This window comes from Nelumbo nucifera, chromosome 8, assembly GCF_055504915.1.
Source record: "Nelumbo nucifera cultivar China Antique chromosome 8, China Antique-T2T, whole genome shotgun sequence".
Lineage (NCBI taxonomy): Eukaryota > Viridiplantae > Streptophyta > Magnoliopsida > Proteales > Nelumbonaceae > Nelumbo > Nelumbo nucifera.
In genome coordinates this window covers 4,153,955-4,166,678 of record NC_142656.1, presented here as the reverse complement: position 1 = coordinate 4,166,678, position 12,724 = coordinate 4,153,955, and the positions used below count along the sequence as shown (strand labels likewise).

Below are 12,724 nucleotides of genomic sequence, written 5' to 3'. Positions count from 1 at the left end.
AATACTTCTTCAACTGAACCAGCATAACCTATATCCAATTAGATGATTAAGCAACATTTGTTAATACTCTGCCGGAATGTTTCTAATATTCCTGGAAGCAAAAGAACAGTTTTGTTTTTTTGTTCCCAGAACATCAGAAACATTTCATTGGAACATTACCAAATGCCACCCAACTTTTCATTTTAATGTGAAAAACAATTTGTTCTATTCTATAAAACAAATATTTTTTAATCAGTAACACATGAAAATATTATTAATCATTAAAATGGAAGTTCAGTAAATAGCAATTATTATTCCCAATATAGCATCTTACTACTCCCCCTCCCCCAACAATACCAAACCCCAATACAACTGGTTTCTAGAGCCCCTTGTTTAACATGTAGCATGCAGTGTTTTAAAAGGCGTATGTTAGAGGCGCTGACACCTCTGAGGCGTACGCCTCAGGTGCAAGAGGTGTACACCTCATGCGCTTTTTTCATGAGGCATGCTAGAGGCGTACGCCTCATGCACATCTTATATAAAAAGACAAAAAAAAAGAAAAAAGAAAAAAAAAGGAAGGGAAAAGAAAGGAAAAGAAAGGGAAGGGAAAGAAAAAGAAAGAGAAGCAAAAAAGAGAAAAGCAAAGGGAAGGGAAGAAAAGATAAGGGGAAAGAAAGTGGTTTGACCCCTGTCCCTTCGGTTGGGGGGCGAACAGACCCCCCGCCCCCTTTTCGATGCATCCCAATTTGTTTTTTTGAGTTAGGGGGGTCTTGCTCTGCTTCGACAAGATCCCCCCTTTCAACTAATGGTATGCATCTTTATTTTTCTTAATATAAAAGTTTTTTATTAAGAATAAAGAAAAAATGAGATCCCCCCTTCCTCTTCATCCTCCTCCTAACCCCCCTTCTCTTAAGGAGGCTTATGGCATCCTTGTGTTCGAGAGGCTTATGCCTCTTGCGTTATGAACTATGCCTCACGCCTCTAGGTAGTGGAATGCCTCGCATCATGCCTCCGCGTTTTAAAACATTGGTAACATGCTTACCAAGAATATTAATTACAGGTGTTGTCTATATGCCTTTATCCTCTCTTCCATAGCTCTATTGATGTCAATTCTATGCTATTTCATATTTCCTTATATTGTCTTGTATGCTTGACTACATCTTCTATATATAGTTCTTCACAACTATCAATTAAAATGCATCATTTTACTGTTAACAGTAAAACACCCATAGTGTTCATGTTATCTTGTTTACCTGAATTGTTACACCATAAAGATGCTATTGTGAGTGTGGGACTTCTGTTTTAGTGATTCTTCTTGTTTTATAGCACAGGGTGGATATAATGATATTAAATTGATACTTGACAGACATACTACGGTCCTAATACATCTGGTGGAAAAAGTGCAAACAGCAAATTGGCCAAGCATAATACCTTAGCTTTTGTAGAGCGAACACTAGAACGGTGTCATAGGTTTGAAGATACAGGAGAGAGCTGCTTTAATGAGCCAGTGTTCAGGGATTTGTTTCTTTCCGTCTCTTCCCGCCTCAATGATGCAGAATGTATGGATACTGCAACCCTTACTGAGGGGGAATCAGCCAATCCATGTGCTGATACTCCCACCCATTCTTCAGAAGTTAAGGTTTCAGGTACTTTCTATATTGTCCTTTGTGAAAATTATTTTTCGACTGCATATACAGTATAATTCATTTGTTTTTAATTTACATTTAAATCTCATATAGTTTATTGGTTTTAAAGTGTTCTACTGCTTGTTTTATGAATTTGTTTCTTTCTGGCTGTAGTGACATGTTTTATTTTTTGGTGGCTGTCTGGTTAAAAATTGTCATTTTGTCTTGGTTACAGCTTCCATTGGTTCACAACAAACTGCCTCTATAACTTCATTCTTGGGGAAGAGCTTGGACACACAAGAGAAGCATTCGTCCGATGCTGTTCAGTTGGTAAATCACTTATCTGAGCCAACTAATGGTAAAGAGGAGACTTGGTTTAATAGAGTAAAAAGGAAGGAGTTGTTGCTCGACGATGTTGGTGGTACAGTTGGTACATTGAGAAACCCATCAGGATTTGGAAGTTCTCTTGTAAGTGGTACAAAAGGAAAGAGGAGTGAAAGAGATCGAGAAGGAAAAGGGCACAGCAGAGATGTACTTTCTAGAAATAGCAATGCTAAAATTGGTCGGCCAGCTTTAGGCAATGTCAAGGGTGAAAGGAAATCTAAAACAAAGCCTAAGCAGAAGACAACACAGTTATCTGCTTCTGTGAATAGCCTCCTTGGTAAGGTTTCAGAGCTACCAAAAGCAGTGCTGCCTCCAGTTCCCAAGCCACACAAAGTGGCTAGTGATAGTAATATCAATGAGAAAGATGTATTGAATTTGGAGATGTTGAATGATCCTGAGGCCATTGACTTGTCCAACCTGCCACTACCTGGAATGGATGTACTAGGTGTTCCAGATGATCTTGATGCACAAGGCCAAGACCTTGGTTCATGGTTGAACATTGATGACGATGGATTGCAAGACCATGATTTTGTGGGCCTTGGAATTCCAATGGATGACCTTTCCTTTTTAACATGATGGTTTAAGATTGCCGTCTATGTATATTTGTGCATTATACAAGTTAAACTATGCAAAGCAAAGTGTAGATGCTTTTTTCATGAAAAACTGATTGCATGGATTAGTAGGTTATGGATCTGAGGACTCGGTGGAAGTTCATTTTGGAGCAAAAGTTTTTGGTCTGTGGATGTGCTCCTCCTGTAACTAGTTGACAACTTTGGTTGTAAAGATCTTTTTTTATCTGTGTACAAGCTAGTTAAGTCCTAGCTCCAACATTTTTAGGTACTGTCTCCCAATGTAGTATTGAACAATTTGGGAACAGTCAATTGTACATATATTTTATATCTCTAATAATAGAGCATCAATTTGATGCATTAATTTCTTGCAGGTGAAATCTCATATTGTGGTTATTTGTTTTCCATTCCTTATGGAAATGTTTTCCCAACTATTTATTTGTTACCATTAGGAGGTCTTCCTTACTTGATGATACAAGAAGGGCAAAATTCTATAAAGAATTATGGTTTGAGTTCCATTATTTCAGAATTTCACAGTATACCAAGGAGCATTCACTTAGATTTTTTTGGGAGGCATTTTTTAAGTAGCTGATTTAGGGTTTAGGGTGTTGCCCAAAAGCAACATGTCAAAACTCAGAACAATGCCCGGTTGTGGTGTTAAAACAAGATTCATGTAATCAACCCCATACAGTTGGGACAAGGCTTAGATGATGATTTTTCAAGTAGCTGATTTAATACTTTTTTGGTGGGGTTAATGTTATGCCCCTTAACCCTGAGTACTTTATATCCTGTGGTTGCAGGTGCAATATTTTCATTGGCTTTTACTGTGATGTTAATGTTTCTTTTTACAGATACCAGGTAAAAATCCATCATGATTCCCAGAAACAAAATAAGGTAAAGCAATAGATAAAAATGCTCCAGGTAATGTTCCATTATTGAATTCCCATGCTTCTGGTATTGAGCCTTGGTGCTGAGGTGTTTTTGCAGGATGAACATTGAACTTCTACCATAGCTTTTCAAGGGATGTCTCATATTCTTAATGGATTGCTCCATGGAATAAAATCCTATCCTCCCGTTCCCTGAAGGTCAATAACTAACCTAAATTTTGAATGGATGTGGTAAAGTGCTTGACACCCTTCATTTGATCCTGATTTTCAAGTATTAACCTGATGGTTCAAACTTCAGCATTTTCGTTGCCCATTTTCTGATTATAATTTTGCAATTAAAGTAACAGTATTTGTGATAGTTAGAGCGGTTATCTTTTAGTTATTGTCTGGAAGTAACTGTAGAAGCAAATGACCTAGATGAGATATTTTCACTTGGTGTCCTTGCTGGGCTTAAAGGAAAGATGCTTCTATTACACAACTTGACTGGTAAGAGGAGCTTCAACAAGAACTGAAGATTCTTATATTTATTTGCAACCTTTTCTTCTCCCAGTTGACTGTTGTACAGGGAGAGAACAGTGGCAATTTTCTTTAGAATTCTCAAGTGGTTAGTTTCGGCTAGTGGTTCACAGACAGGCAAGAAAGTTTATTATTTGTGGGGTAATATTTAGAGCCTAATCAATTAAGTGGTTAACTTCGGAAATGGAATGGAAGCTGCTGTTTGGCAATAGATGCTGTGTGACAGCACCGTTGATGATGAGACTTGGTGGATGCTTGAGAATTAGCTTAGCCTTGCATAATAGGCTCTTGGTGAAAATTTTACTATTATGCAAATGTGGCTTCCTAATTTTTGAATTCACCCACAGGGTTTGGCTTTCAAACCTTGTTTTGGAGGGTGAGTGTATGAACCCTGAATGGTAATTCTTGACAGTAAATCTGATTGAAGGTTACATCAAAAGAGAAGAGAAGGAAGAAAGAAGAAGTGTCGAGGCAATGGAACAGTGCTGGCGGCGCCAACTTCATTATAATATATAGGGCGAAAAAAATAAGAAGGGAAATGACCCTTGTGCCCCTACTAAGTGATGGTACAATAATTGATTAAAATAAAAAGGCTGATTAAAAACATAAATCAATTATTTCAACACTCCCCCTCAAGTTGGAACATAGATGTCAATCATGCCCAACTTGTCACACAAATCATTATGCTGCACATGATGAAGACCTTTGGTAAAGATATCTGCAAGTTGTTCTTCTGAGCGGACATATGGGGTGCACACTTCTCCACTTACAAGTTTCTCTCTAATAAAATGATTGTCCACTTCAATGTGTTCCGTCCTATCATGGGGGACTAGATTAGCTGCAATGTTGATAGCAGCCTTATTGTCGCAATAAAGTGATATAGGGTTGCTAACTGTAAAACCCAGTTCTCCTAACAGATTTCTTATCCACATGATTTCAGCAACCCCATGAGACATAGCTCTATATTCTGCTTCAACACTAGACCTAGCCACCACACTTTACTTCTTACTTCTCCATGTGACTAGGTTTCCCCCTACAAAGGCACAATATCCACTGGTAGACTTTCGGTCATCAACTGCCCCTACCCAATTAGCATCAGTATATACCTCCACCTTTAAATGTCCATGTTTCTGGAACAGCAAATCAGCTCTAGGAAACTTCTTGAGGTATCTGAGGATCTTCTCTACAGTTTCAAGGTGAGTTGGGATTGTGCATGAACTGACTAAGGACACCCACTGCATAAACAATATCAGGCCTGGTCATAGACAAATACAAGAGTCTCCCTACAAGTCTCTAAAACTTCTTCACATCTTTCAAGAACTCTCCCTGACTGTCTCCCAAGATGATGGTTAGGTTCAATTGTGAGTCAATTGGTCTCACCCCCAGTTTGCCTATATCTTCTAGTAGATCTAGTACATATTTCCGTTGGGAAATAAAGATGCCCTTGTAAGAGCGGACAACTTCAATTCCAAGGAAATAACGTAAGGGGCCTAGATCTTTCAACTCAAATTGAGTGGCTAAGAACTTTTTTAGTCTTTGTATTTCAGCCTTCCAATCTCCTGTGATCACTATATCATCCACATACACAATTAGAGCTGCAATTTTCCTTTTACCTTTCTTTACAAATAATGTGTGATCTGACTGGCATTGTTTGAACCCCATCTGTTGAATTGCTAAGTGGAACTTACTAAACCAGGCCCGGGGAGATTGTTTCAACACATATAAAGATTTTTTTAACTTGCACACTTTCTATTCATTGCCTTTAGCACAAAAACCTAGAGGTTGGGTCATGTACACTTCCTCTTCTAAGTCACCGTTCAAGAAAGCATTTTTTATGTCCAATTGGTGAAGTTCCCAGTCAAGATTTGCCGCCAGTGAAAGGAGATTTCTGATAGAGTTCATATTGGCTATTGGGGCAAAAGTCTCTGCATAGTCCACTCCATATACTTGTGTAAAACCTTTTGCCACCAGTCTGGCCTTGTACCTTTCAACAGTTCCATTAGCCTTGTGTTTCACTATGAACACCCACTTGCACCCCACTGGTTCCTTCCCTTCAGGAAGATCCACCAACTCCCAAGTGCTATTTTTGTGTAATGCATCAACCTCTCCCTTCATTGCATCTGTCCATTCAGGTTTGGATAAAGTTTCTGCCACATTCTTAGGAACAGGGATACTGTCAACAGAGGAGAGGAATGTACGATATGAAGATGAAATATGATCGTATAACACAAAGTGAGATAGGATGGTTGGTGGTACAAGATATAACACCCTTTCTCTTAGCAATAGGAACATCAAGATCATTAATGATAGGGGAATCAACATTGAGAGGAGCAGGCATATAAATAGAAGCAAGTGTACCTGGCTGATGGGAAGGATCAACCTCCGGTGAAGCCGATGATGTTGGTTGCATAGTGTCAGGTTCCACGGCTCTTGAACTTTGCTGACTTTTGTGGCGGCGAAGAAAGACACGAAATGGAGGAGGGTCAGGTAGAGGAGGTAGTTGAGTCTGAGCCTGAGCCTGTTTCTCCTCAACCCTACTCTCCCCTTGAGGAGAAACCGAGAAGAAATGTTGATTCTCAAAGGACACATCTATTGAGACATAGTACTTATGAGAGACGGGATCATAGCAACGGTACCCCTTTTGAGATAGAGGGTAACCAAGGAAGACACAAGGAATAGCACGAGGATCAAGTTTACCCCAAGTAGGTGGCAAGTTATGAACAAAGCAACGACACCCAAAAACATGCATTGGAATGGGAACAATGGAGTTGTAGGAAACAAAAGCTGATGTGGGGCCTTATACTCTAGTAGCCGCGAAGGCATACGGTTGATGATGTACGTAGCACACAGAACAACATCCATCCAAAAGTGTTTCAGAACATTCATATGGATTAACAAGCCACAAGCTACTTCAAGAAGATGATGGTTTTTTCTTTCAACAACACCGTTTTGTTGAGGTGTCCTAGCACAAGAGCTTCGTTGAAGAGATCCACTCGAAGCAAAGAATTCCGTGAGATCACTGTGGAAGTATTCCTTTGCATTGTCCAACTGGAAAATATGGATTTCAGTTCGGAACTGAGTGAACACCATGCATTGAAAGTCTTTCACAACTTTAGGCACTTCCTCTCTAGATCGCATAGGGTAAACTCAGGTGTATCTAGAGTAATCATCGATCAAGGTAATGAAGTCCTTATATCCAGACTCATTAGGTAGAGTAATAGGGCCCCAAACATCAAAATAAACAATATGAAACAGAAATTCAGATCTTTTATTTCTCAAAGGAAAAGTGCTCCTACAATGTTTACTCAATTGACATGTCTGACACTGCAACTGACTCACTGACAAAGACTCAAACAACTTTGGAAACATAACTTTTAACGACTCAAAAGAAAGATGACCAAGATGATTATGCCATAATAGGCTTGATTCTCACTGGACGAACTCAAGGACTCTGTAGCCACAACACTAGCTTTATTCTCTAACACGTAGAGGCCATCCACCATGCTTCCTCTACCCATCGTCTTCCCCGAGGCCAAATCCTGAAACACACATGAAGACGGATAGAAAGTAACTGAACAGTTCAAGGAGTGAGTAATACTACTAATAGAAAGCAAATTTATAGGTAATTTAGGAGCATGTAGTACGTTAGAAAGGGTAAGGCCGAGTGGGAGAGATATGGTTCCTTGGTTGGCTATGGTGGAGAAAGAACCATCAGCTAGTCTCACCTTATCTCTCCCAGAGAGAAGATTGTATGCCTGAAATAAATTTGACTTACCGGTCATGTAGTTTGAGGCTCCGGAGTCGGTTACCCAAGGGGAATCAGAGGTACGAGATGACACATGGAAGGCAGTGGCAGTGTTACCTGAAGCAGATGCAAAAGAGGTAGAAGGATTAGGACCAGTATCCATCTGGCGAAGAGTCCTACCATATAACTCCAAATGGTCACTGAAGGAGTTGATGATCTCTTCCTTAGGGTCAGAACTGGGATGCCTTTCCTGAGTTACCATGGAACCAGTATCTTGAGATGCCATATTAACTGAGTTATACCTTTTCTGATTCTGATGACTTGGTTTCTTGCCTTGATCAATTGTTGACTTCTTATCCAAATCCTGTGCCCATTTAGGTTTTCCATGGAGATCCTAACAGGTATCTCTGGTCTGTTTTGCCTTTTGGCAGCGAGTGCACCAAAGCTTACTCTTATCATCTGTTCTCTTCTGAGAGTCACCCTTCTTAGAACCACCTCCGACATTAGTATTTGAACTTCCTCGGACAGCTAGAGCAATTAGCTCCCCCTCTGTAGAATTCATCACATTTCTTCTACTTTCTTCTGACTGAACCAAGGCATAAACCTCCTGAACTGATGGCAAGTCTTTACTTCCCAAGACCTGCACCCTGATGGACTCGTTTGAAGGATTCAGCCCCAAGAGGAAGGCAAATACCCATTGCTGAAATACAAGTGATTTGTATGCCTTTGCATCCTCATCACACTTCCAGTTAACATTCTGATAGTGATCAAGTTCTTTCCATATTGATATCAGATCTGAATAGTACACCGAGAGACTCCTTTCTCCCTGTTTGCAAGTGGACGATTAAGCTTGCAGTTGGTATATCTTGGCATAGTGTCTCTGCTCTGAATAGGTGGACTTTGCTTGTTCCCATATTTCACAAGCAGTTTCAGCCCCCACAAAAGTTTTTCTCACCTGTGGCAGCATGGAAACCAAGAGCCAAGACATCACCATACTATTTTCTTGGTTCCATCTATCATATTCAGCACTTCCGCTCTTCAGTTCCTTCACTTTCCCATTAGATGTATCATATTTTTCCCCTAGCAATGATGTAGAGTTTTATTCCCCTAGACCATTTAAGGTAATTCAGACCATCAAAGGGAATAACAGCCATGGGGAAACTCATATCCATTCCCCCACTTACCCCATTTTGATTTCCAGAAATCCCTAAAGTAGCAGAATTCTCAGAGGACATGGTCAACACAATTTTTTTATCAAAAAACTTCAACTTAGTATCCCTCCTTATATCAGAACAAAAAACTCCACACACAACAAGTGATTAGTCCACCCACATTGCAGTTTTTGGACTTAATCTGAGCATAAGACCAGCACCAATTTCCAGAAAAAACAAGATGACAGATCTGATTTTCAGACCTGTTCGGAGTAGCAGTCCCAGCCTACTTTCTCAGCAGGTCTACAAGCAATAATCACAAGGGGAGATCCTTACACACAAGGCATCAAGCCAACAAGTAGAGAAAACAGGTCATACATGACCTACAGCAACCTTTCACAGGTACAGGATCACACGATCCAAAACAAATAGAGGAAAAACCTTACAATGGTGTGCCGACATTCAGTGGTTCAGGTCCATTTGTTTTTCTCTTGGTACACAACCAAGGGAAGAGAAAAGGAAAAAAATGGGGCGGTAGGTCTGATCCGATCAATCCAGATGTACTCCTCTGTTCCGCCCAGATTCAGCAGCTTGGAGAAGACACTTGATCGCCCAGATTCAATGGCCACGCTCTGATACCATCTTGACACTAAATCTGATTGAAGGTTACAGCAAAAGAGAACAGAAGAGAAGGAAGAAAGAAGTGTTGAGGCAATGGAACAGTGCTGGCGGCGCCAGCTTCATTATAATATATAGGGCGAAAAAATAAGAAGGGAAATGACCCTTATGCCCCTACTAAGTGATGGTACAATAATAGATTAAAATAAAAAGGCTTTAATCAGCCAAACAGACCCTAACAAACATAAAATCAATTATTTCAACAGTATTCAAGTGCTTCGACTTTTGAAATCGAAAAATAACTTGGGATCACAATCTGGAAACTGGTTTTTCTGGTGACATTTCCAATTGCTCATTAAATGTGTTTTTTTTTTTTTTATGGATCATTTAATGAATTGATTTTCCTAGAAGATTGTTTTATTGTCTTTAGTTATCTGGTTTGGCCTTCTGAGATTTCAGGGAGGAATTGTTTTAGGAAATAAAGCTATTACTTTTAGAGGGACAATCCTATTTCCATCCCACCTTTTGCTATTGCCCTGCCTTTCTTCACATTCATGTGGAATGGATCTTGTTCAATGAGAATTCATGGCCAATAGTGGAATGGCAATAACCTGTCTGACCCTTTCGTATTCAATTTTGTTTTACTTCTTGTTAACATTCTCTTTTTTGCTTGTCTTATGCAGCGTTGACAGGCATTTGCATTGGGAGTCCATGTACGGATGGCTTGGGTCCAGCACGGTTGCATGATGTTTTGCTTGGCACCAAGATTAAAATATTTAGAGGGTTCGCATGGGAAAATGATGATTTGCTTGGTACACTGATTAAAATGAGAGATGATTGAATAGTAATGAAGTCATGCCACCTTTGTATAGTCATCCTTCGCTGATAAGAGCAACTCTTGCTATGCAGGCTATCTCCAAGCAGACATGGCTGTGCGCATTGCAGCCAATCCAGCATAATGTTTTTGGTGCTCCTCGCTGGTATGCCTTCCAGATTGATAGAGTGGAATGAAGATACATAGTCAAAGCCTGTAGCCTCTGAGCATCAAGATAAATGACTCCAATTCAATGCTTCCTGCATGGAAGATACGGAGAGCACCGGGTATCTGGCATAACCATTGTCATTAGTTTCTGATCCAACAGCAGCTGGAATATGATTTGACTAGGGTCGAGTGTGAGAGCACTGCACTTATAGACGGTGCAGAGCAGAGTGCACGTGAGGCCCACTGGCCATACTATGGAGATCCTGCGTATTCATGATTTTGATCCTGTGCCTCCTGAATGGATGGGGTGCCATGGACCATCTCAACTGGTCATCAGCAGTTGAGCCTGCTATAATGGACTGGTACTGATCTATTATTCCACTAGTCATTTCACTAATTGCTCGAAGTTGAAATGTCTTGATATCTTATAGAAAAAAAATGATAAAAATACTTTAGGAGCTTCCTTTGTGGTTGGAAGATTAGAAAAGATATTTTAAATTGTTTGGTGAGACGTATCAAGGAGACTTCACGAATTGAAAGCTGCGACTGTCAAAAGCAAGTGGGGGGGGGGGGGGAAATACCCACAATCTCTTTTTTTTTTTTTCAGACCCAGAAAAAATTGTTTTTCCCAACAATATATATGTATATATGGACAGAATTCAAATAACCCTTACCCAGATTGAATTTGAATTATAATTTGGATGAATGGATACCATTTGCAGTCAATCTCTCCCATTTCAGCCCTTTGGTTAGAACTTTCTGTTGTCCGTTTTTAGAGGAACTGCATATCATGAAGGCTTGAACATAATTCGGTTTATGTAGAAATGATGTTTTATTTTGATTAAATTTATTCGAATGGATGTTAGGGTTAAAATTATTTTTTACTTTCATATAATGAAAGGTTGATTAAATAAATCGATTGTAAATTATAGGGGGTGTTTTATTAAAACGAAAACCACAAGTCAGGTTTTAGTACATAATGACCAAAATGTACATCTGAAGATATTGGATATATCGCTAGAGATTACCACACAGATCATATCCCCACCAAAACATGTTACTGCAACCCACTATTGCGACCAAAAATTGAATTAGGACTCGAAGTGCTGCGTGGAGAGGAGACTCTAAGCTTGTGATTAACTGCGTTGATGAAAAAGTTTTACTTTGTTCCATCAAAAGCATAATTTAATATACTTTTAGTTAAAATGCCATCATTACTTGGATGTTTCATTCAATCATACTTTATAAAAAGGGCAAAAGAGGTTGCAAAATTGGGTTACATTGTCACAATATTAAAGGATGGCTATTGGGGTGCACCCCCTAACTGCCTTGTGGCTGAGTCCTTTGTTTGAGGACGCTTAGGGTGTTTCTACTTCTTGTGGTTTCCTTTTTTTTTAAGGGACTAGCCATTCCCCTAACCCAGGAGCTCTGTATCTCCTACTCAAATTCTATCCACATCCCTGCGTGATGGGATCTGCTCCTCACAAATGGGTGCCTCACAGGCACATCTACTGTGCATTGAGAACATCTCCGTGAACTATAACTTAAAAGTATGGGAGATGTTTCCAATGCATGATAGGATGTGTTTGTGAGGTGCCTATGAGACGCCAGGTGTGAGGAGCAGATCTGGTCTCCATCACTGCCCATAGGACACTACAGCTGCATGGAGAAGAGATTGTGGTAACAGGGATGTTGGAAGAGATTGTGGTAAGAGATCCAGAATGCCCTGGTGCACGTAGAAAATTTATTCCAAATCTCCGCTACAACCAGTAGGTGATCTTTACCAACTAGCGAATATTTCTCATGTTATTGCCTTTTTTTTTACCCAAAATTAAATTTAGTATGTCTTTTAAATTTATTGCGTCAGCTTTTTCAGCATAATAGTAAAAAGTGTTTTTGGTATGCCCATAATAAAGTTAGGCTCCGGTCGGGCTTGAACCCAATCCAAACTCGTAGTTCAGGTCATGGTTTTCAAAATCGGAGTGGACCGGATGGTCGGACTGGAGAAACCAGGAATCGGTTAGGTGATTAGTTCCGTTTTTCCCCAAAATCGGATTTTGTAAAAAAAAAACGTTGATTTGGTCAGCAAATCGCTGACCCGGGTGATTGAACCGTTTGAACTGTTCAATGGTTTTGATCGCTTTTTATTTTTTAAAGTTTTTAAATTTTTTTTCTATTTTTTGTCAGAATGAGCCAACCGGACTGTTCGACCTGAGAACTGGACCCTTGACTCGTTCATTCTACATGAAACACATAGAAATTATGCGA

General features: G+C 39.7%; 1 protein-coding gene across 11 annotated transcripts in view; it reads left to right on the top strand.

The window, feature by feature from the left end:
• Window positions 1-11,200, top strand: part of LOC104600644 (uncharacterized) — a 55,570-nt gene extending 44,370 nt beyond the window's left edge. For 8 of the 11 annotated variants that reach the window (XM_010263714.3, XM_088892815.1, XM_088892814.1 and 5 more), the window contains exons 15-16: window positions 1,346-1,625; window positions 1,840-2,930. In XM_010263714.3, coding sequence (XP_010262016.1) covers window positions 1,346-1,625; window positions 1,840-2,564 — 1,005 coding nt within the window. In that variant the 3' untranslated portion in view covers window positions 2,565-2,930. Of the gene's footprint in view, window positions 1-1,305; window positions 1,626-1,839; window positions 2,931-10,157; window positions 10,287-10,383 lie in introns of those variants that run through there. The other 3 variants (XM_088892818.1, XR_016079374.1, XM_088892819.1) reach the window with 3 other exon arrangements.
• The last annotated feature ends 1,524 nt before the right edge of the window (window positions 11,201-12,724 follow it).